Source organism: Chelonoidis abingdonii, chromosome 1 (assembly GCF_003597395.2).
Source record: "Chelonoidis abingdonii isolate Lonesome George chromosome 1, CheloAbing_2.0, whole genome shotgun sequence".
NCBI classification, from domain to species: Eukaryota; Metazoa; Chordata; order Testudines; family Testudinidae; genus Chelonoidis; species Chelonoidis abingdonii.
This window is the reverse complement of record NC_133769.1, coordinates 95,159,845-95,186,686: the sequence shown is the minus strand read 5'-3', so window position 1 is coordinate 95,186,686 and position 26,842 is coordinate 95,159,845. Positions and strand designations below refer to the sequence as shown.

Genomic DNA, 26,842 nt, shown 5'->3' with positions numbered 1-26,842 from the left:
ACTCCCAGGCCCGGGCGGACTGAGTTTTCTTGTGCACCGTCAGCAGCTTCTGACACGTGGGATTGGGGGTTAATTGGTCAAGCAAATCTGGGCCAGCATTGTCCCCGGCTAATTTAAGAGTCGCCTCTCTGCAATCGCTGGCTAGTTGCACTAAAACTTAAGGGGCAATCAAAGTTTAATGCAGAGGTCTTCAGTGTCGGGAACGAACAGATTAGATACAAACTAGGGAACTGGAACAAAGTTGAGAACACGACATGTTGACCCAGCGCCAGCACCGTTTCCGGGGTGGGACCGGAAAGATAAGATGTAGTTTAGCACGCTTGCCTTTATATGTTTGTTTAATAATAGTCCCCCTTCCACATGTAATTGTGAATCTTCCTCAGGATCTGTCCCATTATTGCTGCTGGGAGCCTGAAGATAAGGCATCTGACTGAAACAATGTATGTTCTTCCCCAAACACTGGGGAATTGATCATGTTACCTAACCCTGGGTCTCTGATGGAACTGTAGTTTATCAGCTATAGCAGAAAGCTTAGATAGATATAAATGGTCCAGTGTTTACGATGTTGAGAAGTTCTCTATCTTACAACCACACAGACAGTGCTAATATGTACATTCCTCTTTATTTAATACAGCACAGACACGTGACACATACAAAAAAAAATACACTCATGAAAAAGAACCCTGTCCCAATTAAGGACAGGAAACATTTACACTCAATTGAATAAGGCTCTTACTTTAGAACACAGGTCTGCTAGCAACACTTGGAATCTCAGAGCAAGCCTATTGCCAAAAAATCTCAGCACCCTATTTAGGATCGTGAAAATAGGGAGGGACAGAACATGTTTGGGACCTGTGAGGCAGGTTCAGTAAATTCCGTTACCACTCTGAGATCTGCAAGAGTGAGTGCACATATGTGGTTATAGGATAGCACTGCCTTCTTTGCTTTTTCATCCTGCGGGACCAAAGCAGGATGGAAGGAATTATGGTCCACCAGCTCTTCTTGCAGAATGTCAGATATGCAACCTGTCAAAAAAAAAAAAAAAAATCCAAAATCTGTCCTGCAAAATGCAGGACGATAAACCTGAACATTTGGGAGGAAAGCAAAAACATCACAGTATCAAGGTGAAGAGTTTTATCAGGAACCTCCCAGGTGGCCAGCACGCTGCCAGCCACACTTGGGAATGCACACAGGAAACTCTAGCTTCCCTGTTAAATGGCTAGCATGTATTAAACTGATCAGCAAGAATACACATTTGGAACTGGTGCAGACTTTTGTGGCAGCAGCTTCCCCATTTTCCTGCTCCAGTTCAGGATGGAAATTAAGCAGGCACCAGTTCCTCTGGCAAAGAGCCTTATACACTTTTTTTATTTTTTTTAAACTAAAATAATAGAAAAAAGGGAGACAAGTGTATTTACAAAATCCATGGCTGGTACAGTACATAATTTTTAAGACACACTAAATGCTACAATCTTTCAGGTCCTGAGATTATTACAAAAAAAATCAACTCAAAGCTTGTATTCAGGTCCAGTTTTATAAGAAGATAGAAATCAAAAAATCACTTGTTTAAAAATACAGTATCCCTTTAAGTTAGTGGAACGCATCTTTGTAAAAAACAAAAAAACAAAACCAAAGTAATTGGCACCCGTCACCAGTAAGTAGCTGGATTTGGTTATGCAGGCCCATCTCCTCAAGGGCTGCTATACATGCTTGTCATCATATGGGGGAAGCATTTCACAGGGGAGTTCATCAGGTAAGCACATGGGCCCGCTCTCCTTTCACCAAGCCAAGGGCTTTTCCCCATGTTCTGAAGTAAGCAGGTACTAAGGAGCAAGTAGACGTAAATTCGTGTGGAATAAAATGAAGAAAAAAAATAAATCACAGAATCCCCACTTCAAATGTGTCTGCCATCACACAGGAATTGTACATTCCCTTTCTTGGTATTAAGGAGGATCACAAAAGTCTGTATACTGACAGTTTCTTTTTGTTTAGTTGAGGCACAATAAGCACTCACCTGCTAATTTTTTGTTCTAAACTTGGCAATGACAGTCAGGAAAGTACCCAGGTAAAGGGCCCTCAGCCCCTCACTTTACATAATCTACATTCTCAAGAGCACCAGCCAGCCAAGTAGAATTAAGCTGGTTAACTCTTTCATATATTTTTTTAATGAAACAGCAAACAGGATGCTGTAGCCTAAACCCTTTCACTGAGAGGACTCTTGCTGCAATTAGAATAAGCAGCTTTTAAGCTTGGAAGCTCTGCTGTTGAGCAAATCCCTTCACTAGGCAGAGGTAAAAGGACTTGCCCATGTCTGCTCACAAGAAAGAGTTTAGTACAGTGCTTTCTCTCCCTCTCTAAATTAGAGCAACAGATACCCTCCTATAGTAAGCATCTTTGACTGGGAGCCTAGAAATTGCCAGCATTCTAAGGATTACTTAACCACAAAATGCATTTGACCTCCAACCCTTGGGGGAAGGCGGCTGGAAGAGGGAGAAAAATCACACAGAAAGGAGACTAATTTAACTGCTAAAATATAACAATGCTCAGCAGAGACTTTTTGGGGGGAAGTAGAGAGGAATAATTAATTGTGTAATGTATTTTACTTCTTTAAATCAATAGTCCTAAATAAATATTCTGGAGAGAAACAAATCCCAGTCTAAACCTTGAGAATGCATGCAAGAAAATTGCACAAACTGCTATAGCAAGATAGAAATACTGACTTTAAAACAGACTCATTACAGCTCCTGCCTCTGAGCTGGATTGTTCTGCTGTAACAAGTGCAACACTGAGCAGTGGATGAGAAGGCAGTGGGGATCCCAATGCAGCCTCTATTTAGAAGAGATTCCATCTATACGAGATCCAGCCACTGACTAGCTAAAATCTCCCCTTAATTAGAAAGGGTCAGTTCACTAAACATTGCATTTACTAAATCCTATATTTCAGTGGTAGGAAGGGTACAGGAAATCAATCCGTCACCCACCCAAAAGTGTAATCTATACATCAGAATTACTTCAGATTGCTATGGCTTCTTGGTCCAGTTCTGCAGAGCTGAATATTGTGCAACTATCTAAAAAGCTCTCAGAATCAAACCTATCACCAACTGGAGATTTTAGTCTCCCTTCAAAAGCCATTTTATTACACTTTTGACACTAGAGTTTGCGCCAGAGAATCGTTTTTTTCTTTTTTTCTTCTTTTTGAATACAAAGTTCATTTTCCCTGTTAGAAAAAAATACTTTTTTTGTAGTACAGACATTCAAAAACTACATCATGTTTCTTTGGGTAGAAGTTTAACATTTGTTAATGGGGGCAGGGAGAGGAGTGTACATAACACTGGAACATGTAAAGAATACTTATCTGCATAGTTGATATTCATGACTACTAATCAAACTAAGGCCTTATCTGGAAAAAGCTGAGAACACAAAACAGTTTTTTTGCCCCCATAGGTGGAAACTAATCGGTCCCAAATAAGCTCTGGGTGTCATCAGCTATTTGGTTTATCTTAAACTTGGTAGCATCTCCCAACTTGTTTTGGTTGGACAACAGCTCTTTTCCTCTCTCACATCCTCTCTTTTGTTGTTGGGCAGTCAAGAACACTGTCAAAGTTAACCAAAGGTAGTGTACCCCACTTGTACTGGACACTTTCATTAGTATTAAAAATTTATTAGCAGCTTACTGCTTCACAGCCAGAAAGGGGTTGATGAGCGAAAAGGAGAAGTTGCAATTCCTTTCTAGAAAGATGGAATAACTAGGAATTTTTTTTTCATTCTAAGAGTTGCTCTATAGAGTTACAGTTATCACATGTTGGATACTAAAAATGTAGACAGACATCCTTTGCCTCAGCTAAGGAGAGCACAGCACAACTGAGGTAGGGCATGCACACATGGCTGGAGGATACCTTCCCCCTCGCCCCCCCAATCATGGGACAGTTGCACGCCAGGCTGGTCTCTTGGAGCAGATTTATACGTTCTCTAAGTTACTTCACCTACCCATAGCCCCAGGGGCTATGTTAACAGCCAGAAATTGCTGGGTCTCAGGAAAGTTGGGTAAACCAGCTTTGGGGTTGCTTTGTGCTGACAGGATCGCTAATTTATACATATACAGTCGTGATTTTCAACAGGTTAAACAAAGCTTTCGGGTAAGGTTAAAAACTAAAATTACAGCCATACCCTATTTTCTCTCACAAAATCAAACCCTGGTACTTGACAGCCCACCTTACTTTCTAGATTAACTCTGCTCTCTGCTTCTAATTAGGGAGGGAAGTTCTCAAACCTTGATCTGGTTTCTGGAAGGGGAAAACCCACACTTTCTTCCTCCATATTGCAACCAGACCAAGCCTGTCACTACCTAGTAGAAATACCTCACAGAACCACCATACCTTACTTATGTTTGCTATTGTAGGTTGAACTACATTCAGCATTAGTCAACATTTGATTTTGCTTTTGACTAGTCAACACTGATTTCTCTGAAAGTTTTTACAGAAATGCAAGCTAGACATTTGTTCAATTATTTTCAGCATATAGTAAAACCTTGCTAATTGGCATTAAATCACTTGGACACCTATTGGCAGACTGCTTATTATATAACAAGCAAAATTTAACAAATAAAAGAGATACGTTCATTTAGTTTGATCACTGTAGTTAAGATCTATTGTAAATTATTTATACTGCTAATTAGTAGATCTTCTATAAATAATGAAGTCTCAACAAGAAGACACCTCACTCCAGTCTTTGAGAGCTGGAAAAATGCACTTTTTCTGGTGTGTGATTTAAGCAGTTTGTGGATTATAGCAAGGTTTTACTGAGACTAATTTGCTGAGAACAATATAAGGAAGCCCACCCCATTCTTCTATTGCATGAGAGAAAATGGCACAACTTTGGTGAATTTAAGTACTCATTTAAGCTAGAGAGTGATAGAATGACTATTGTCGGGCAGACGTGGATAGCACCATGCAAGCTTCTCTGTAATACATCTCAATTCAGACTTGTTTCAACCTAGTATTTTAGCTGTCTCCTCTACTAAAAGGGCTATCAGTGTGGTGAATTGTGCCAAACTCTAGGAGTGGTTATGAGAGACAGTCTAATACTTACAGGTAGACAGACTGAGATTAACAAACTAATTTCATTTGTGACCTAAACAAGATTCAGACAAATCTCCAAAGGGAAATGCATCAAATTCCTTTCCCACTAACCAACTCCTCTCTCTCTCTCACACACACACAGCTTACTATACTGTCATCTGTGCCCAAATGTCCACCTTTCAGAAGTAAAATAGAATTCTTAGGAATACTGCTTCGTGTGTGAGAGAGAACATACAGAATGAATGCCATGATACAGCAGCTATAACTTATTACACACACACAAACACCACACTTTTTACAAAAGGGAAAATAGTATAACAGCATAAAGTTATCTTGGCAAGTTTAAGATTTTTCTCCCAAATGCCTCCCAGCACTTTAGGATCTCTGAGAACAGTTTAAAGAAAGGGAGAGGGGGAAATAAAATAAAGAAAAGGCACTTAAACAAAGGACAAAGGCCTGAATCAAGTCAGTCATGGAGGGGTAACAGCCATTTCACCAGAGCTAGGACCAATCAGAATCTACCAACTTTTATTTTTAAACTTCTCTAAAATTAAAATTGCATAAAGTGTTAATTAACCAGTCATTTACCTAACACATTTATCTTCTGGTTCATTTTAAGAAAACAAAACAGCAAGTGTCCCTACTGTGATCCCCATCTCAGCAAAAAAAATGGGGAGCTGGAGACCGGGGTGTAAGCCTTCCAGAGCTTTGCTTGACTGCAGGTTTTGCTTTTTCCTGAAATTCAATCTTCAAAGAAAGTCCAAAACTAAAATAATCGAAGAGGGATCACTGTGCCTTTAACAATGCACTCAAAACAAATCAAACACCCGATCACTCCTAAGCCATCTGTGGGCAAAAACTACTCCAAAAACGAACTGTAAACTAGATTAAAATTCGCTAATAAATACAGCCAAAAGTTCATTTTACAAATGTAGCAGCAAATGTGATAAAGTTAGTTGGAGTCCTAAGAGACAACCCCCAGAAGGTTATGGTTTGCACAACTGATGGCAGCTTGGGAGAGTTGCGGGATTTCTCTGCTTTCATGTCCTCAGATGTCCTGGACCAAGTGGAGGAGTGTGGAGGAAGCATCAGGCAGTTGGAGTGGGGGAAAGGAACAAGACCCTGTGTACCTGCTTCACCCAAAATCTATGCACCAAACAGCCTTGACAGGATTCAAACAAAAACCAGAACCCAGGTAATTAAAAGTCACTTCTGACTAGCTGAAAACAGATGTTAAACCCACAGCATCCACTCATGACTTGGTGACTCAATATTACTAATGCATTTTAACAGCAACCTAATAGAGAATGATGGTCAAAAAATAACAATTTAGGCCATCAACATCTATCTTGGGGAGGTGGACAATACAGCAATAATGATCCAAATGATTAGAAATTTTGCAGCTTGTGGTTCACCTAGCCTAGCTCCTTTCTCTATTCTTTGCAAAGTTCCCAGAGGATTTAAAATTGTTACCTATGCCTTTTGGAGCTTTGGAACATGTAGCAGAAGGCATTACCCAAAGGGTTTTTAGCATCTAAAACCTGTGTTTGAAATTATTGCTTGAATTATTTGAGGTTCAGAGTGAGCTTGATACTTCAGCTCACAGACAATCCCCAAATTAAGGTCAGCTGCCCAGAAAGACAGCTCAACTGGGTCTTATTGCTTGTGAATACTGAGGGTTATTTAGTATGTACCGCAGCTTATATACATTACCAAAGGCCCTTAAAAAGTTGTAACTCTTGAAAAACAGCTTAAACAACAAGTTGCTGTGCAAGGAGTAATAAAGTGTATTAGTCTAATTTTGCATTGGGATGTCGCAGATATCCTTCACCTGCTCCCCGGTTCTGGGAATTACTCTATAGTTATCTTTTGATCTGGCCTTTCCGGGTTGAGGAAGTGGAGAATAGAGAAGGAGTTAGAATACAGAATCTTTCTCCTTTGGGTCAACTGATTCCAAAGTGGCCCACCAGACTGTTAGTGACTAGAAATAGTTATATTCCCAGAAACTGTTTCAGTGGCCTATATGAAGTGAGTTTGTGACCTCAGTGAAGTTTCACATCATACAACTATTTTCAAAACTAGTACTAATATGCCTTCTTGTTACCATTCTCAGAAAACAGACAATGATTGAATGGGCTGTGGAGACTGAACTCCCCTCTCAATTCTAGAAATATACCTTGCAAATGAGGCACACTCCCGGGATGGGGAGAAGAAAACTTGTGCTGTCATTGTCTGTGCTATATGGTTAAAGGGCTCCAATCTCCAGGACTGTCAATTGTGTACCTGTCACTAGATCTAGAATTTCACTTAAAAAAAAAAAAAAGTATGAAAGTAAAGGATGGCAATATGTGTGACACACCTTGAGGGAGGAAGTATAGAAGAGGGCAGAGTTCTCTTGGGGTGGGGGTCTTTTCCACATATTGCTGCTGGGTGGCCCTCCACTTCACCCCCTCAGCTACATGCATTATTAGAAGTGTGTGGTATGTTTGGCATAAGTCAAAGAATTCTGACTTCACAGAATCTGCTTCCTTCCTCCCTTCCTGGGGTAAAAGATCACACAAAAGCAAAACTTGGATGCTACCCTCTGAATAGTTAATGGAATCTTATGCCTTGGAGAATTTTCATCTGAGCAGAAATGCCAGGGTCTGTATGATTATATACACCCTTTTTGAAATTAACCTTGATGCTAAGAGTTATAATTTTGTCTAGCCAACATGCCACCTACAGAACATTTACATAAGCAGAAAAACACAGTTTGCCTAGTGCCACGGGGTGAAATTCAAAACCTAATGGATCTTATTTTGGTTCAATCTGTCATTTACATAAATTCCTTGTGCAAAATCCTTTATTGCTGGGCTCAACCCAACATTTATTTATTTTTATATGATATATACAATATATTATTTTAAATTCATGTTATATATAATTTATATATATAAAATCAAAGAGATCTAAATAGAAAAAAGAATTGTTGTCTGTTCTTAAGAAAAATAGTTCACATGTCAAAGAAAATGGAAAGCTAAAAGTTGGTTTAGCAAAAACACTAGAGATTTAATAGCCAGAGGTCAAAGTTTGTACTTGGAAGGTGTGAGGTGACCATCAGTCATAAGTACAATCTCAGATCAGAACTATTGAAAGGTTCAAGACAGACTAAAATTCCAGTATCTTTGATCACAGAGATATACTGGGTTTGCTAGAGAAAGGGCCTCAAATCAGAAATTGTGATATTCCAGATCAGAAGATCCCATACTTTCTTACTTTTATGTTGCAATTTCTGCCATGCTTCTCTTTCCACTTAAAGAAAGATGGGACTCAACAATAAAGTTTTAATGCAAGAACCTCTTCTGTCCTATTGTCAAAAGTGCAATGTGTGCTAATGTTTCCTAAACATACAAATGGACTACCCAATGTATTACTATCCAAAAATGAAAGCCAGCCTTGCTGTCTTGTATTACCATGCAGGGCAGAGTTCAGGTCATGAGTACCCCAGGCCAGCAGGGGCCAGGAATGCTGAAGAGACAACAGATTCAGCCCCAGGAGGAGAAAAGGCACCCCAGGTCACTTTTGAATGATTCCTCTTTGGCTAATGCTTGAAGCAGTATAACTTGGCTCTGAAGTAAGCCTCATCCAGCTCTCCTTAGCTGAAGGGTTCACTATCATGTCTAGCTTTTGAAAGTAGTTGGATGGAAGAGGGAACGGATCTAGCAGGGATGAGGAAGTGCCCTTGTGTTTTATGAAGGACATAGATTCTACGCTGTAAATAGCAGAGAGATACATAAAAAGAACAAGTTGAAAAAATGAAGCAAGTTTAAGGGTGTAAAACCATAGTGTTCATCTTCCAAAAAAAATTAGGTGTGGGGAGATAAGAATGCTGTCTGATCTGAAACAAAATTTAGATTCTATTTTATGTAAAAAAAAGACATTTTTTTCTTTAAATACCAATCACTCTATGCTAAAATTAACTTGGGAGTAGAGACTAATGGAAACCCCTCTTTACTCTTCTCCTGCCTCTCCAACAGGATTCTCTCTTTGAAAGGGGGCTCTGCCTGGGGAGTAATGAGACTGCTTTAGCCACAGGACCCACAAAACCCAACAGGGCCTGTATTCATTAGGCTTTTCCAAAGAGGTAATTTTGGACAAATGTCTGTATCAGAAACTGTTTGTGGAAAGTTTATTCTTATTTCTGCCACAGAGTGCCCAAGCAGAGACCATCTCTGGTCTGCACTACATATGGTCCACAACCATATGATACACTCAGGGCCAATTCATATTCTTTTGCAGGGACCTTCAAATTGTTAAAGTGGATGGCTTCCTACCTCCCAGGATAGATGGAGAAATTTACTCTCTCTCTCTTCATACTTCCTCCTTATCATTAGGCATTACCCAGAAAGTAAACATTGTGCCACTGTGGGTTTGACAACTGAAACTTGCCAGTCAGAACAGATTTTAAAACGCTGAGTTTCTTTAGGTAACCTCAAACTCTGATCAATCTGCATGAAAGTCTTTCCTCCTTTTCCTCCTCTATTTGATCAAGTGTTTTCTTTTTCTTCTTTCCTCTCACCACAGTGCTTGGGATCAGAGTATGTAAACATTGACAGAAACAGCAGCCCTGTGACCATGTAAGCACTTTTCCAACCAGGCAGATTCCATCAGCCAATCAGAACCGCTTCATGCTCCTGTGCTCATCCAGAAGTCACTGGGTTTTCCGCTGTAATTTAGTGTCCCCTTTACTTTGGCCTCCATCTGGAATTTGGGGGTGGGGGTAAAAAGGGGAAAGAAGAGGAACGAAAAAACAGATATAAGCTCTCTTGTGATTATGTGAGTTACACTATGAATAAAGCAGCCTGCACTGCAGAATATTGAACTGCGTTCCTGTTGGTTGCCCTGAATAGGTGAATTCAGCAGCTAATGAGAGTGCACAACTGTGACATGCAGTAAATGAACATACTTGTTTGCACCAAAGGCTGTGGCTGACGGATAAGCTGTCTACAGGATGTGGGCAGCTTCTGTTTGTTTTTTAAAAATAAATTTTAAGTGGAGATGCCGAACTCAAACACTACTAAAATGTGCTGTCTTCATGGGGTGGAAGATTCCCTTATTATCTTCTCACCAGCTTATTTAATTTGCATTAAAATTGTTGATGCTTAACACTCAGCAGAAAACACTATTCTTTCTTGAAGTAACAGCTAAATTGTTGTTTGGGAGAGTGCTAAATCTAACCCTCAGGTCTCTCTAGCATTTTTTGCAATAAAGCATATAAAAATCAACCTATGGAACTTATTGTAAAAACAGTTGAGTAAGAAAGGTTGAACTGTTTTCACAGGCTCTTGAAATAGCACTTTCTAAAACCTGTCGAGCTGAGCATTGTGTGGGTGGAGTAAAGAACACCCCCAGCTCCACTCAGCCCACTTCAGACCTCCACTCTCTGTCTGAGCCACAACTCATGAAGGAGCCAAGAAAATTCCATGTCCTAAATTGCATAATCCTTTACAACTATGGAACTATTTTTCAGCCATACTGAGCTCGTGGACTGTAACAGGGCGAAGCAGTGTCCACCTTGGTCCTGCCTCTGCTCTGATCCAAAAAACACTCAGAGACCCTTAGGTTTAGCAATCACCAGTGCAGTTTATTTACAGGGTGCAATCCCACCACCTTCTCATCCTATACCGCTTGGGGTTTTCAGCCTTGAGGACTCCTTAGCCTCAGCACCCACAAGGGAAGAGCTACCCCTCTCTGACTTCCCCTCTTCCTTCCTTCCTCTGGGCCTGTATATAGCCACAGGCTAATAGGCTGGCAGCTGTTTCCCCTTTGCCAATCAGGCACAGGTTTCTCTAGCCAGTTCCTATTTACCTCCCTTAATTGGAGCTGGCATGACAAAGGGCTGGCTCAGCAGTTCCTGCCCAGCACCCTGTCACATGGTCCAAAAAAGATGAAGAACCACTGCTTTAGACTGGGGTGCTCAAACTTTATTGCACTGCGACCCCCTTCTGACAAAAAAATTACTGCATGACCCCAGGAAGGGGTACTGAAGCCCAAGCCTACTCGAGCCCCATTGTCATGGGCGGGGAGGGCCAAAGCTGAAGGGCTTCAGTCCTGGGTTGGGGGTCAGTAACCTGAGCCCTGCTGCCCAGGTTTGAAGCCAAAGCCCAAGCCCCAGGAGATGGGGCTCGCGGTTAGACCGTGAGCTCCAGCAAGTCTAACACCAGCCCTGGCAATCCCATTAAAAATGGGGTTGCGACCCACAGTTTGAGAAAAGACGGTTACTCACCTTTGTCACTGTTGTTCTTCGAGATGTGCTGCTCATATCCATTCCAATTAGGTGTGTGCGCGCTGCGTGCATGCTCGTTGGAAGATTTTTACCCTAGCAACACTCAGTGGGTCGGCTGGGCACCGCTATGGCACCGGATATATACCCCTGCTGACCCAACGGCCCTTCAGTTCCTTCTTGCCAGCTACTCCGACAGAGGGGAAGGAGGGCGGGTTTGGAATGGATATAAGCAACACATCTCGAAGAACAACAGTTACAAAGGTGAGTAACCGTCTTTTCTTCTCGAGTGCTTGCTCATATCGATTCCAATTAGGTGATTCCCAAACCTTACCTAGGCGGTGGGGTTGGAGTGAGATATTGCAGACTGCAAAACTGCTGAGCCAAAGGCTGCATCATCTCTGGATTGTTGAACCAGAGCGTAATGAGAGGCAAAGGTATGTACCGAAGAACAGGTAGCTGCACGGCATATCTCCTGGATGGGTACACGAGCCAGGAAGGCAGCAGATGAAGTCTGGGCCCTGGTAGAATATGCGGTGAGGCGGCTCGAGGGAACATGAGCCAAGTCATAACAAGTACGGATGCAGGCCATCACCCAAGATGAAATCCTCTGGGAGGAGACAGGAGGCCCTTCATTCAGTCCGCCACCACGACGAAGAGTTGGGGCGTTCTACAAAAGGGTTTTGTCCACTCGATATAAAATGCGAGCACTCTACGAACATCTAGTGAGTGCAATTGTTGCTCCCTTTGTGTTGAGTGTGGTTTCGGGAAGAAGACCGGAAGGAAGATATCCTAGTTGACATGAAAGGCTGATACCACCTTAGGGAGGAATGCTGGGTGTGGTCGCAACTGCACCTTGTCCTTGTGAAACACAGTATACGGTGGGTCCATCGTGAGAGCCCGAAGCTCGGAAACTTGTCTGGCTGATGTAATGGCTACAAGGAAAGCTGTTTTCCAGGATAGGTATAGTAGCGAGCAGGTTGCTAGCGGCTCGAATGGGGCAGACATAAGTCTGCACAGAACCAGGTTGAGGTTCCACGTTGGGGCGGGGCGGCATACCTGGGGGTACAGGCGCTCCAAGCCCTTGAGCAACCTAGAAACCATAGGGTGCGAGAACACTGAGCGGCCACTCTCCCTGGGTGGAAGGTAGAGATAGCTGCCAAGTGCACCCTCAATGATGATATTGCTAGGCCCTGCTGTTTTAGAGACCATAGGTAGTCCAAGATGGTGGGGATCGGGACCTCGGTGGGAGTAACGTTTTGCGTTTCGCACCAGCAGGAGAAGTGCTTCCACTTGGCCAGATACGTGGCCCGAGTGGAAGGTTTTCTGCTACCCAGGAGTACTTGCACTGAGGCAGAGCAACGTAATTCTGATTGGCTTAACCACGCAGCAGCCATGCCGTGAGGTGAAGGGACTGCAGGTCTGGGTGGTGAAGTCTGCCATGGTCCTGAGTTATGAGGTCTGGGTGAAGAGGCTGGGTAATTGGGTTGGCTATTGACAGGTCGAGCAACATGGTGTACCAGTGCTGCCTGGGCCACGCTGGAGAGATCATGATTAAGCGAGCTCCGTCTCTGCAGAGCTTTAGCAGGACCCTGTGAACCAGCAGGAATGGTGGAAAAGCATAAAGCAGTTGGCCCGTCCATGGTATCAGGAGTGTGTCCAAGATCGAACCCGGGGAGAGACCTTGGAAGGAGCAGAACATCTGGCATTTCCTGTTCTCGCGGGAAACGAAGAGGTCTATGCGGGGAAATCCCCACTTCCAGAAAACAAAATGGATAACTTCCGGATGAATTGACCACTCGTGAGACAGGAAGGATCTGCTGAGTCGATCTGCCAGTGTTCCGAACGCCTGGGAGGAAGGACGCTACCAGGTCTATCGAGTGGGCTATACAAAAGTCCTAGAGTTGGATGGCTTCCTGACAAAGGAGGGGAAGACTGTGTCCCTCCCTGCTTGTTTATGTAATACATTGCCGTTGTGTTGTCTGTGAACACTGATTCACAACGGCCTTGCAAACGCTGTTGAAACGCCTGGCACGCAAGGTGGACTGCTTTCAGCTTTCGGACGTTGATGTGCAAGGCCAATTCCTGAGATGACCAAAAGCCTTGAGTGCGAAGATATCTGAGGTGAGCACCCCAGCCGAGAGATGACGCGTCCGTTGTCAGGGACATAGAAGGCTGGGGCGGATGGAATGGCATCCCTGCACACACCAGGGAGGGCGTCAGCCACCAGTCGAGGGAGTCTATGATGCTCGGGGGAATGGTGACTATCATATCTATGGCGTCTCTGCTCGGGTGGTATACCGAGTTGAGCCAAGATTGGAGGGGACGGAGGCGTAGCCTGGCGTGTTTGGTCACGAAGGTGCAGGCAGCCATGTGACCCAGGAGACCGAGACATGTGTGAGTTGAAGTCGTCGGGAAGTTCTGTAGGCCTCAGATAATTGTTACCATCGCCTGAAACCGAGGCTGTCGTAAGCAGGCTCTGGCGAGATTGGAGTCCAGAATGGCCCCAGTGAAGTCTATCCTTTGTGTGGGAACCAGAGTGGATTTCTCTGTGTTGATCATCAGGCCTAGACGTACGAATAGGTCCTTGACAATGCCCACATGCCTCGGATGAGCCAATCGTCCAGATACGGAAAAACGTGTATCTGACGGCAGCGGAGGTCAGCGGCGACTACAGCTATGCACTTTGTGAATACTCTTGGGGCTGTAGAGAGGCCAAATGGTAGGACCGTAAACTGGAATTGCTGACAGTTGGCTACAAACCGGAGGTACTGCCTGAGAGGAGGATAAATGGCGATGTGAAAATATGCATCCTTGATGTCGAGGGCAGCATTCCAGTCTCCGGGATCCAAGGACAGGATGATTGTCCCCAAGGATACCATGCAGAACTTCAACTTTATCATGAACTTGTTGAGTTCTCGCAGGTCTAGGATAGGTCGGAGACCTCCCTTCCCCTCGGGGATTAGGAAATAGCAGGAGTAAAACCCCTTGCCCCTTTCGTCGTTTGGTACCTCCTCTATGGCTCCCATGGCAAGGAGTGACTGAACCTCTTGTAAGACGAGCAGCTCGTGAGAGGGGTCCCTGAAGAGGGACAAGGATGGAGGGTTGAAGGGGGGGGGCGCGAAATAAACTGGAGTCGGTACTCAAGTTCGACCGTGCGTAGGACCCAATGATCTGAAGTTAGGAGGGACCACGCAGGGAGGAAAAAGGAGAGGCGGTTGGAAAAAGGAGGGAAAGGATCCTGGAACATAACTGGTACGCCGTCCTCAGGCGTAACTTCAAAAGTTAGGTTTTGGCACCATAGATGGTTTAGAGGGACCCTGATTTTGGCCCCCTTGGGATCCTGACTGTTGTCTACGGCCGGCCCTACCCCACCTTCTACCAAAGTCCTGCCTTTGTCTAGGCGGAAGGTACAGGCAGTGAGGCTGGGGATGGAAAGGCCTGCGCTGAGGTCACTGGCGTGTGCATGCTGAGAGCGTGCATGGTGACCCTGTTGTCCTTCAGGCTTTGTAGCCTACGGTCCATCTTTTCAGAAAACAGGCCTCGACTGTCAAAAGACAGGTCCTGTATGGTATGCTGAAGTTCCAGCGGGAGGCCTGACACTTGAAGCCATGAAATACGCCTCATGGTGACTCCCGAGGCCAGAGTCCTGGCTGCGGAGTCAGCTGCATCCAACAAGGCCTGGAGGGAAGTTCTCGCCACTTTTTTCCCCTCCTCCAAGAGGGCTGCAAATTCCTGACGGGAGTCTTGGGGGACTAGCTCTGTAAACTTGCCCACCGCTGCCCAGGTGTTATAGTTGTAGCGGCTAAGCAAGGCTTGCTGATTAGCCACCCAGAGTTGGAGGGTCTCTGCAGAGTACACCTTACAGCCCAGTAAGTCCGTATGCCTAGCCTCCTTCGATTTCGGCACCGAAGCTTGCTAGCCATGGCGTTCCCTCTCATTGATGGACTGTACGACGAGGGAGCAGGGAGGAGGATGGACGTACAAGTACTCGTATCCTTTGGAGGGCACCATGTACTTGCACTCAACTCCCCTGGCAGCGGGTTGAATGGAGGCTGGAGACTGCCAGATGGTATCAGCATTGGCCTGGATCGTCCGGATAAATGGTAAGGCCACTCTCGTGGGGGCGTCAGCTGACAGACTATCCACCACCGGGTCCTCTATCTCCAGAGCCTCCTCTGCCTGGAGATTCATATTGAGCACCACATGTCTCAGGACGTCCTGGTGAGCCCTCAGGTCAACTGGAAGAGGGCCCGTGGAGGATGTCCCTGGCGCCGCCTCGTCAGGAGAGGACAAAGATGAAAGACCAGGGACAAGTGGGTCCTGTGTGGCCTCATGGTCCTGGATGCCCTCTGACTCCTTTGGTAATTCAGACTCTGGTGGGGAAGCTGGCACTTCCTCCGTAGTGGAAGGAGGGGGGCAGCGGATAGTCGCCTCCGGCACCCAGTGCTCCGATGCGGCAGAGCGAGATGGGGCCGGAGGTACACCTTGGGCCTGGTGATACGCCCAAGGCGTCCAGAGTGACCACTGATGGGGACCTTGATCTTGGGCCTGGGTCTCCTGGAAGATCCTAGTGGGCACATTGGAGTCCTGGTCCTGTGCATATGAACTGTCCGCCTGAGACGACACAGATGGGTGCCAGGATGGCCAAGGAGGAGTTGAAAAACCCTCTCTGGTTGTTTTTGCTTTTTGAGGCCCCGGGGATTGGTACTGGGAGCCATATCGGTACCGGGAACGAGATTGGGTCCTACGACCGGAGCAGTGCCAGGAGTCTGACAGGGATCTCGAAGCTCGGCGTCTGGATTGGCTGCAAGAGTCACGGTGCCTGGAGCGGTGCTGGGAGCTGGATCAGTACTGAGAGTACCGGGCCAGCGAACGGGATGCTGATCTGCGCCACGGGTACAACCGGTACTGAAGAGGTGATCGGTGCCGGGACTGCGAGCGGCATCAGGACCGGGATCGCCATTGGGACCGCGCATGTGAGCAGTGCCATTCTGCGGTGCCAATAGAAGGTGGTCTTATCAGGCCAGGCTTGCCCACAGACTGCATGACCCGCACCGGTGGTGCTGGGGGTTGAGGCAGCGCAGACTCAGTCATTGCGATGAGATCCCTCGCCGTGGAGAATGTTTCCGGCGTGGAGGGAATCATAAGCTCAACCACTGCTCTTGGCGGGGAGCTTTCAGGGACCGGAATCGACGGTGCCAAGGTAGTCGGTGCCATGACAGATGTAGGTGCCGGGTGGTCCGATCTATCTGGGTACTTCGGCTGCGGTGCAGAGGGCACAGAAGCAGCAGAAGTCTTAGGCCTCTTCACCCTCAGGGAAAGAGAACGGTGCCGAGGAGGCATCAGTGCTGGAGGCGGTCGTGCCGAGAGATCTTAGCGGTGCTGGCGCGATCCGGTGCCGAAGAAGCGCTTCTGGCAGTAGGTTGTCCAGCGCTCGGTGCCGAGGAGTAAGAGCTGCCTCCATCAGGAGCTGTTTGAGACAAAAGTCCCGCTCCTTTTTTGTCCTCGGCTTGAAGGCCTTGCAAATGCAGCACTTATCGACGAGGTGAGATTCCCCGAGGCACTTACGGCAGGAGTCGTGAGGGTCTCCTGTTGGCATCGGCTTGTGACAGGCCGAGCATGGTTTGAAACCCAGTGAACTGGCCATGGGCCCCGGCACCGGGTGCAGGAAAGGGGCTAATCTCTGAACCCCTCTTAACTATATACACTAACTACGGTATGTAAAGAACTACTAAAAAATAACTGCAAGTATAGAAATTTCAACTATATACACAAGAATAACGAGAAAAACTACGAGTAGCTAGGGAAGTGGAGGTCAGCTAAGCCGTGCTCCACTGTTCCAACGACTGACACGGGCGGTAAGAAGGAACTGAAGGGCCGTTGGGTCGGCAGGGGTATATATCCAGCGCCATAGCGGCGCCACGCCAGGGGGCGCCCAGCCGACCCACCGAGTGTTGCTAGAGTAAAAATCTTCCGACGAGCGTGCACGCAGCACGCACACATCTAATTGGAATCAATATGAGCAAGCACTCGAAGAAGAACCGCTGCTCTAGACCACACTGTCTTTAAAAAAAAAAAAAAAAAAAAATCAATAAAATAATCCTCTCAGAAGGGACAATATTTGTCTGAGCTAATCTGTCAAGAGTTTTCAACCTGCTCGTCCTATTTAAAGTATGAAGTGTTGTATACGTACAAAGGAATTAACAAAAAATCAAGAAGCTGGTAAATGGAAGTTCAGTGTCATCTCCAAATGGGAAGACTAGCTCCACAAATAAGTCCCTCATTCATCTTGTAACCAATAAAATAATTAATTACTTAGTGGGTATTAATAATTCTATTTCATTCATTGCAATCTTAGGTCTCTAGCTTTCAGTGCAAGAAAGTTCACTACCTCCAAGATTTTTTTTTTTTTTTTTTTTTTTTTTACCTTTTGAGGCGATGGTAGTGACAACTTATGCATGAAAGACCCACCATTCCACTTCCACATATAAAACTGCAATAGCATGTGCACCATTTGCCATTACTGCAGCCTGAGAACATTCCAGCCACTTCCTTTGTTGTCTTCGTTATCTTCAGATCATCATCAATCTGGTCCCCAGCAAGGAAGCTGAAGCCCAGATAAATTCTCAGGCCAAAAAGATAAATTTGGCCTTTAGGTTTTTAACTTCTGAGAAATGAAAGAGGGGAAAGGATTTCCTTACCTGTGTAAGCTTGCTGCAAGTGAGCAGGCAGAGGTGAATGAGACAGCGTCGCTGCATGCTGGGCACCTGGCTGCAAACCTTTCAGTAAATCTGAACGAAATGAAAAGATTAGGGGTGAGAGGTGTAGGAATTCACATCCAATGTATACAAGAATGTATACAGTCACATTTGAAAAAAGCAGCCTCTTATTTTCAAACCTGTATTGATGGGCGCTACATAAATAAGTAGATGCACATCAGCACATTCCCATTACTTGTTTTAAGCCATACCCCAAACCTTAAATGAGAGATCAAAAATTACATGACAGCGCTATCACATGTGGGATAAAGGGCCAATAGGTTATCATCACCAAAAGTTGGTCCATTCAGCCATGTGTTTTATTCAGTACCGAGCAGGGGGCATGTTAGAAATGCAATCCTTTGGACTATTTCAGTAAACAGAAAGGTCCCATTGCCTCCAGTAATAATCCCAAGTGGAAAATCTAAAGGCTTTTTCTACACTTGGAGATAATCAATCCTGTCCTGATCAATATTCCCCTTTGCAATTAAAAATGGTTCTTGTATCAGAGGCTCTATGTGAGCTGCTACTGAGGGGAGCATGCCTGTGACCTTGACTAAGTGTCTCTGCATTACCAGTCTTTTGATTCATTGCTCTGTAAAACTTGTAGCACAGAAACTGCTCTAATAAAACTGTGTTCTCTCTTCTAAAAAGGTGGGACAAACGAATACAAAAAGCAAGTTCAAATCCTACGGTATACTATGAACATGTTGGTGCTGGTCATCTTCTTGAAGAAAATTGTGACTAATTTTTAGAATCATACACAACTAGAGACTTTTTATATAACACAACACTGTACTTTGCCCAGTCCAACTTTAAAGGAACTCAGGCAATGGTGTTTCCATCACTTCCTTCCCAATTTGAGTTTGCAAGTGGTGAAGTAAGGAAGGATGCTGAATTAGATTGCAGTGTGAATAACTAGCTTCACTTACTCTGAGCTAGGCTGTGGTGGAAAGCCGCTGAGGTAGATCCCGATGTGGTTGTTACTCCAGCTGTATCCGTCCCAAAGCCAAGCAGCTCCAAGGGAAACTGGAAGGGTACGGTCACAGGAACAAGGCCACCCAGCATCCCAAAAGGAGTCAATGGTGCAGATGTCACATTCTGATTGGTTACAGACAGGGGTGATGTCATAAGAGTCAGAGGTGAGGCATTTGCCAGTAACGATGCTCCTGCTGTTGACTGTACAGAGACAAGGATTACAAATAATAACAAACAATTTTTTAAAAAGTATTACTGTAGCACCTAGGAGCCCTAGTCATGGACCAGGACTCCACTGTGCTACGTGCTGTACAAACAGAGAAAAAAAAAAATCAGTTCCTGATCTGAGGAATTTACAATCAAAGCCCTACTGGGACAAAACCAAGAACAGAAAGTTAACAAAATTTAAAGAATTGAAATGTTTTTGTTATATCTGGTGTTCCTTAAAATACTAAGCTTAATTCCTTAGAAGTATTTGCTATCAATGTTTGATTTTTTCTTCACATTGCTGGCTTGTTTCATAAGCACAGCTTTCACTTTTATAAGATTCAGGCATAATGACATTCTTGTTCATCTCTTGTGATTGCAGGGTGACCAGAGGGCAAGTGTGAAAAATCGGAATGAGGCGGAGGGTAATAGGTGCCTATATAAGAAAAAGCCCCCCAAATCAGGACTGTACCTATAAAATCGGGATATCTGGTCACCCCATGTGATTGCCTTCAGTCTAGGCATAACACTATTTCTTTGTTGGTTGTACATGAGGAGAGTAATCAGAGCTCTAAAGAAGAAGTTTCCCATTGATTTTTTGCATTATTTTTAATTTAATAAGAGTAGCTCTGAAATTTTTGGAGGCATGGAACCTCTTCCCCTTCAAAACATATAGTTTGAAAACATTGAGTATACTAGCAGCTTCTTGATTTCATAACAAGATGCTTACAATAAAGAGTCCTGAAAGCCACAACTCTATTTTAAAATGGCTCAATTTCAAGAGATACATGGCACTGCAAATAAGTGGCCATAATCACACTAATGAGAATTTCAGAAAGAAGGCAGGAAAAAAAAAAATCTTGCTTAGAGAAAATATAATCTCTGCATAATCATTTGATATCCAAATTACATTTGTGTTAATTTCATCTCCAGGTTGAAAGCAAGAAGAGCCAAGAATATTCAGGTTTCAATACCCTCTAAATGCATTAATTAGCCTGCCATCTAAATACCAGCAACTGTCCAGCTCATTATAATCACCAGTTCTGCAAAGACACAGAAGTCATATGATAATTCCCTGCCATTGCACAGGCCTTAGGCATTGGTGTACCTCACTCCCTCCTATTCTCTGCCTCTGGCACAGTCTCCTGTGGGCTGTAATACTTGGTCTAATTTTGGTTGTTGGGTTTAGTGTGAGAGTGCTGGTGGCCTGTGATATATAGGTGGTCAGGCTAGATCATCTGGTGATCCCTTGTGACCTTAAACTTTATGATTAATCTCTTCCAACTGTTTTCTCGTGAAGTGTCTGAGAAATGGAGATGAGCTTTCCAGCACATTCAAAAGTAAACAAATCCAGGCTGTGGCAGAGTAAAGGTCAGGGAAGAACATTCCAGGACTGAAGACATATACAGAAAGAGTTCCAGCTCAAGTGCCTTTGATCTCACCTATAGCTGCAAGGCACAATGAAAGAGCTGACCTCTGGTAACTCAGACCCAAGTCATTTACAGCATTAAATGGTCAAAACCAACAGCAGCTCATGAAGCAGCAGCAAGACAAGCTATCTCCACTTAATAATCAGGCTGCCATTATTTTGGACTAGCTCCAGCTTTGAATGATTGGCACTGAAGCTTGGTGGAGAGTAGGCTGTGTACAGATGGTGGGCTTGCGGCAGTACGTAAGGTTCCTTTTGGACTCTGAAAAGGATTCTTCTCTCGGCAACAATGGTGGTGTGGTACCCACTTCTGCCTCCATATGGTGCTAGGGGTCTGGGGACTGGTGGCATGCCAGAAATAGGGATGCTCGGATCAGATAGGGCTTGCTCCTAGATAGTGCTGGGGGACCCAGTGCCAGGAAGGTGCTTGACGCACCCTGTTCCCTCCTGCTTCCAGAGACCGGAGCTGGTACGTGCCCCACTGGAGTTGGCAGAACTGAAAGAGAGAGAAGGTCCCTAGCCACCTGAAAAGCCTCTGGAGTCGATGCTACTATCAGTCTGTTAGCACCATGGTGGCTTCCTTGTCTCTACAGAGGGTCCTGCACCAGGCTCAATGCCCTCGGTGTTGGTCCGGGTGTAGAAGAGCGGCCCAGCATGGGTCTCACTAAACTCTGTTCTCGCCACTTGCCTCTCTTCTGCACCAGTGAGTGCCCTCTCAGGGTATGGCTACACTCACACTTTACAGCGCTGCAACTTTCGTGCTCAGGGGTATGAAAAAACACCACCCTGAGCGCTGCAAGATACAGCGCTGTAAAGCGTCAGTGTAATCAGGGCGGCAGCGCTGGGAGCGCGGCTCCCAGCGCTGCACGCTACACCCGTACAGGATGTGGTTTACGTGCAGCGCTGGGAGAGCTCTCTCCCAGCGCTGCCGCTCCGACCACACTCACACTTCAAAGCGCTGCCACGGCAGTGCTTTGAAATTCCAAGTGTAGCCATACCCTCAGTGTGTTGCTTCTTATGCTTCTTCCTCAGCACTGGAGATGGAGAATGGTGATGGAAAGACCTCAGTGCTGGGGGAGCACTTCACACTGACGCCGAAGTACTCGGCGCCAAATCGGAGCAGCTTGGCTTTCAGACAGGTCCGAGGGCAGCTTCCATGAGGATAGCCTTCAGTCTGATGTCCCCCTCTTTCTTGGTGCAGGATCTGAAGTCCCAACAGATCTGGTATCTGTCCTTCACGCGAGTGTTGCCCAGGCACTTTAAGCAGCTGGAGTGCAGGTCACTCACGGACATAGGCTTGCCACAAGAGGCACAAGGCTTGAAGCCTGGGGATTGGGGCAGGCCCAGCCCCTGGGGCTAAGAAGTTCCTCTACAATAGGAACTAACCATTCACGCTAAATATATACATGCTAAATATATACATTAAAACTGCTTGAAACTATATACGCTACACTATGACAACCACAAATGTAGGAAAAGTCTGAAAACCACTAGGAAGAAGCCTTTCTGAAGTAAGAAGGATTGTTCCAATGACCACCACAGGTGGTAAGAAGAAACTGTGAGGGTGCGCGGCCAGCAGCACCCCTTATACCAGCGCATAAGCATGAGGCTCCAGAGGGCACTAGAGTGGCCCAATGGATACCATTAAGAGAAAAATTTCCGGCAATGGTGCCCGTGCACACACACCTAAGACGGAAGGCACATGAGCAACAACTCAAAGAAGAAAAAGGACTTTTCAAACATGGCTGCTAGGTGCCAACACCACCATTGCCATAGATTTTATGGTCATAAAGACCATATGTTTTGATCTGTGCTGACATCCTGCACAACACAGGCCATAACATTTCACCAACTGATTCCTGCATCAAACCTATAATTTCTGGTTCAGCCACAGCATCTTTCAGAATGATATTCTGTCTTGATTTAGTTACTTCAAGCAACAGAGAATTGACCAATGGCTAATTACTCTTACTTAAAATTTTGTGCCTCATTTAAAATCTGAATTTGTCGAGCTACAGTTTCCAGCCATTTGATTTTTTTATGCCTTGTCTGCTAGATTAAAAAGCCTTTGACTGTCAGAAATCTTCTCCTCAGGAAGATAGCTAGACAGTGATCAAGTTATCCTGATCCAATCATCTCCTGGATAAGCTAAATAGATTGATCATTAATGTCCCACCATAAAACAGATTTTCCAGACCTTGAATTGTTCTTGTAGCTCTTTTCTGAAACATTTCCAATTTGCCTTTTTTAAAGTATGGACACGGAACTGAACACAGTACTTCAGTAACGGTCTCACTAATGCCAGACATCTCTTCCTACTCTACTCAATATTCTCCTGCATATACAGCCAAGGATTGCCTTTGCTTTCTAAGTAGCTGCATTGCATTGTGAGCTCACATTCAGTTGGTTATCCACCATGACCCTGAAGTCACAGTTGCCCAAAATACATTTTCCCATTCTGTAAGTGTGACCTATATTCTTTGTTCCTGCATGGATTTAGCTGCAAACACGTTTGAGTGAGCCCAGCTTACCATGCAATCCACATTGCTCTAAAGAACTAACTTGCCCCATTATTTACTGCTCCACTGATTTTAGTTTCATTTACAAACTTTACCAACAATGAAGTTTTCTTCCAGATCATCGATAAAGATATTGAATACTTACTCAAGATAGTTAAATCCAAAGCAGACTGCAAAGAGTTACAAAGGGATCTCACAAAACTGGGTGACTGGGCAAAAACATGGCAGATGAAATTCAATGCTGATAAATGCAAAATAATGCACACTGGAAAACAATTCCAACTAAACATACAACATGAAGGGATCTAAATTAGCTGTCAACACTCAAGAAAGATCTTGGAGTCATTGTGGCTAGTTCTTTGAAAACATCTGCTCAATGTACAGCGGCAGTCAAAAAAGTTAACAGAACGTTAGGAACCATTAGGAAAGGAACAGATAATAAGACAGAAAATATCAATGTTATTATATAAATCCTTGGTATGCAAACTCCTTGAATACTGTGTGCAGTTCTGGTCGACCCATCCTAAAAGAGATATATTAGAATTGGAAAAAATACAGAAAAGGACAACAAAAAATGATTAAGAGTATGGAACAGCTTCCATATAAGGAGAGATTAAAAAGACTAGGAGACTGGTCAGTTTGGAAAAAGAGATGACTGGAGGGGAATATGATAGAGGTCTATAAAATCATGAATTATGTGGAGAAAGTGTTATTTACTCCTTACATCACCCAATGAAATTAATAAGCTGCAGATTTAAAACAAACCTAATGAAGTACTTCTTCACACAACACAAGTCAATCTGTGGAACTCTGACAGGGGATGCTGTGAAAGCCAAAAGTAAAAGTGGGTTAAAAAAAACCAAACATGATTATGTAAGCTTATGGAGGCTAGGGCCATCAATGGCTTCTAGCCAAGATGGTCAGGGACACAACCCCATTCTCTGAGTGTCCCTAAACCTCTGGCTGCCAGAAGCTAGGACTAGACAATGGGATGGATCACTAATATTGCCCTGTCCTGTTCACTCCCTCTGAAGCACCTGGCACTGCCCACTGGGCTATATGTACCACTAGTCTGACCCAGTTCTTGTGCATAGCATTGGACCAAAACAGATTCTTATGAGACTCCATTAGAATTATTGCTATTGGACTCCAATTCCCCATTTTCAATTCCTTTGAGAGCCACCAGTTACGATGCTATTAATCCACTAAATATGTATGGGATTGATTTTGTATAGTGCTAATTTTTTTTAACCAGAATATCATGTGATATCAAGTCAAATACCATTCAGAAGTCTAAGTTACTTATTACCTTTGTCAATCAAACACCCTGTCTGATCTGATGGATCAGTACAGGATTGTATATGTAACACGGACCACTAAGGACAGAGTTCAAGACAATTACATTGCTTTTTTCCCCACTTGATCTCAGATTGGTCATACAAGAAAACTTTGATATTCTCAACAAGAGCTCGGTGAACAAAGGAGACAAAGGCTCCATATGTTATGTGGAGAAGTTTAAAATAATCAGAACGATCACACCCATAAGATATGAAGGCGCATGTCTTCGTTAGACGCTACCGATGTGGTGCTCTGCTCTGTTCAACGTTGCTATCAGTTGGCTGTGTGTGTGTGTTCTCTTTGTTTGCTGCCCCGGCTTTGTGCAGATAGCTAACACAGCAGACCCCGAGAGAACCCCCAATGACCACACACTCTAGTAAGGTATGAAGGCACCCGGGCCAGGTTTATTGTCGGAGAGAGAAACAGACTCCAGCTCCCCGGATTAGATCTCCAGGGTGCTGCTAGCTAGTACGTATGTGCTCCTTGACAATGGGCCGGCTCAGTCAGTGGCGGGACCTTCCACTGCCCCCTAGGCCAGACAAAGATATCCAGTCAGGGGTGCATTCTTATACACAGGTACAAACAAGTTACACATCACTCCTGACGTATTGAGATGCCACCCCTCTACATAGCAAGGTACAACCCTACTACAAAGTAAGGTGCCACCTCTCACCTTGTACACGTTGGTTCGAACAAAACAACTCTATCCATCATATTACCCTGTCATTGGGATGGGTGAGCTTGTTCCTTGTTATCTGTATGGAATGTACAAGTATTCGAATGTTCTGATATCTGGTGTCCAGTATCTTTTAGGTGTGTCTCTTTTTCCACCATCAGCCCTTTCCTTGCCAGCTTCTGTGAGCAGGGCCTGCCTCTGGCTCACAGCTTATCTTTGCTTTATGCTGGCAAAGTTTTGACCATTACTTTAGTTTAGGCCTTAGGCTCATACTGGGCCTCTGGTAAGAGTTTTTGTTTCAGGGCCTCATCTTACTACACATGAACCACTGTCAACTTTCTGGTATTACTCATTGCTGGGTGGGTTTTTTTGGGGGTGGGAATTATAAAATATAAACTTTCATTTAAAACAAGTTACTAGCTTCCCTCATTGTGAAGAAAACCTTTCTAATATGAACAGCAATTCTGTCCTGAATCTAGACAAACTGAACCACCACCACAGCAAAATGTGATCCACATTATTATTCTGAAACCTAGTTGTGTTCATCCTTTAAATACTGCTGTAAATGGGTCACTGCCAAACATAACATGCCTCTACCTGAAGGGCTCATCAACTAAATGCAAAGTGAAAACAAGACAGTGGGGGGAGACAGTTAAGGCTTCGCTACACGAAGCTCAAATGTTTCAAAGAATATATTTTGGCTTTAGTACTTTATTAATATAGAAGTTGAGGGGAAATTATTGTTTATTAATGGGAAGGGTATTTCAGACCTATCAGGTGGTGCAGAAAGCAGCAAAGAAAGTAATGGAAGGAGATGAAGGCAAAAAAAAATGACCAGGGTGAAATTGAGAACCATAAAGGTGAAGAGAATCTTGAACTTCATACAGGAAAATAGCAGGCACTATAGCAGGAAAATGCATAAATCTGAGAAGCAAGAGACAGGGTCAGGAAAAGGAAACTGCATTTTAAATTAACTGGAACAGGAAGATATCCAAGTCTGACAAGCTGGAGAGAAGGTTGCAGTAACTATACTGACATTCAAATGGTCATAATTTACAATTTTACATTTTAGGGTAAAAAAATCAAGCCAACGTAGTTACGCAATGTGGCTGTATGTTCCATTAATTGGAAAATACATTCCACAGAAATAAAACTTCCAGCCTTCAGCAGGTAATAGCTTAATGGAGAAAGCATCAAGTATGAAATACCTATTCTTCCAGGAACCACAAGTTCATATTCTAACAGTCAACTCAATCAGCTCCTTATCCTTCTGAGACAGATAAATTGAGTGTCAGTTTACTTCCTGTTGATCTGTAGAGAAAACCTTAATAATCAAGCTCCTGTCTGCTTCATGTGCATTTTTACTTGCATTGTACTTTAACAAAAGTGCATGTGTCGGAGAAAAGACGGTTACTCACCTTTGTAACTGTTGTTCTTCGAGATGTGTTGCTCATATTCATTCCAAGTAGGTGTGCGCGCGCCGCGTGCACGTTCGTCGGAAGAATTTTCCCCTAGCAACACCCGGCGGGTCAGCAGGCGCCCCCTGGCGTGGCGCCCTTGCGGCACCGTATATATGCCCCTGCCGACCCGGC

General features: G+C 44.4%; 1 protein-coding gene across 1 annotated transcript in view; it reads right to left on the bottom strand.

Moving 5' to 3' along the window:
• Positions 1-603: 603 nt before the first annotated feature.
• UBN2 (ubinuclein 2) overlaps positions 604-26,842 on the bottom strand; it is a 143,612-nt gene continuing 117,373 nt past the window's right edge. The window contains exons 15-17 of the mRNA XM_032803163.2: positions 19,036-19,282; positions 18,047-18,136; positions 604-9,820 (exon numbers count right to left, since the gene is read on the bottom strand). Of these exons, the coding sequence (XP_032659054.1) occupies positions 9,771-9,820; positions 18,047-18,136; positions 19,036-19,282 (387 nt within the window). The 3' untranslated portion in view covers positions 604-9,770. The remainder of the gene's footprint in view (positions 9,821-18,046; positions 18,137-19,035; positions 19,283-26,842) is intronic.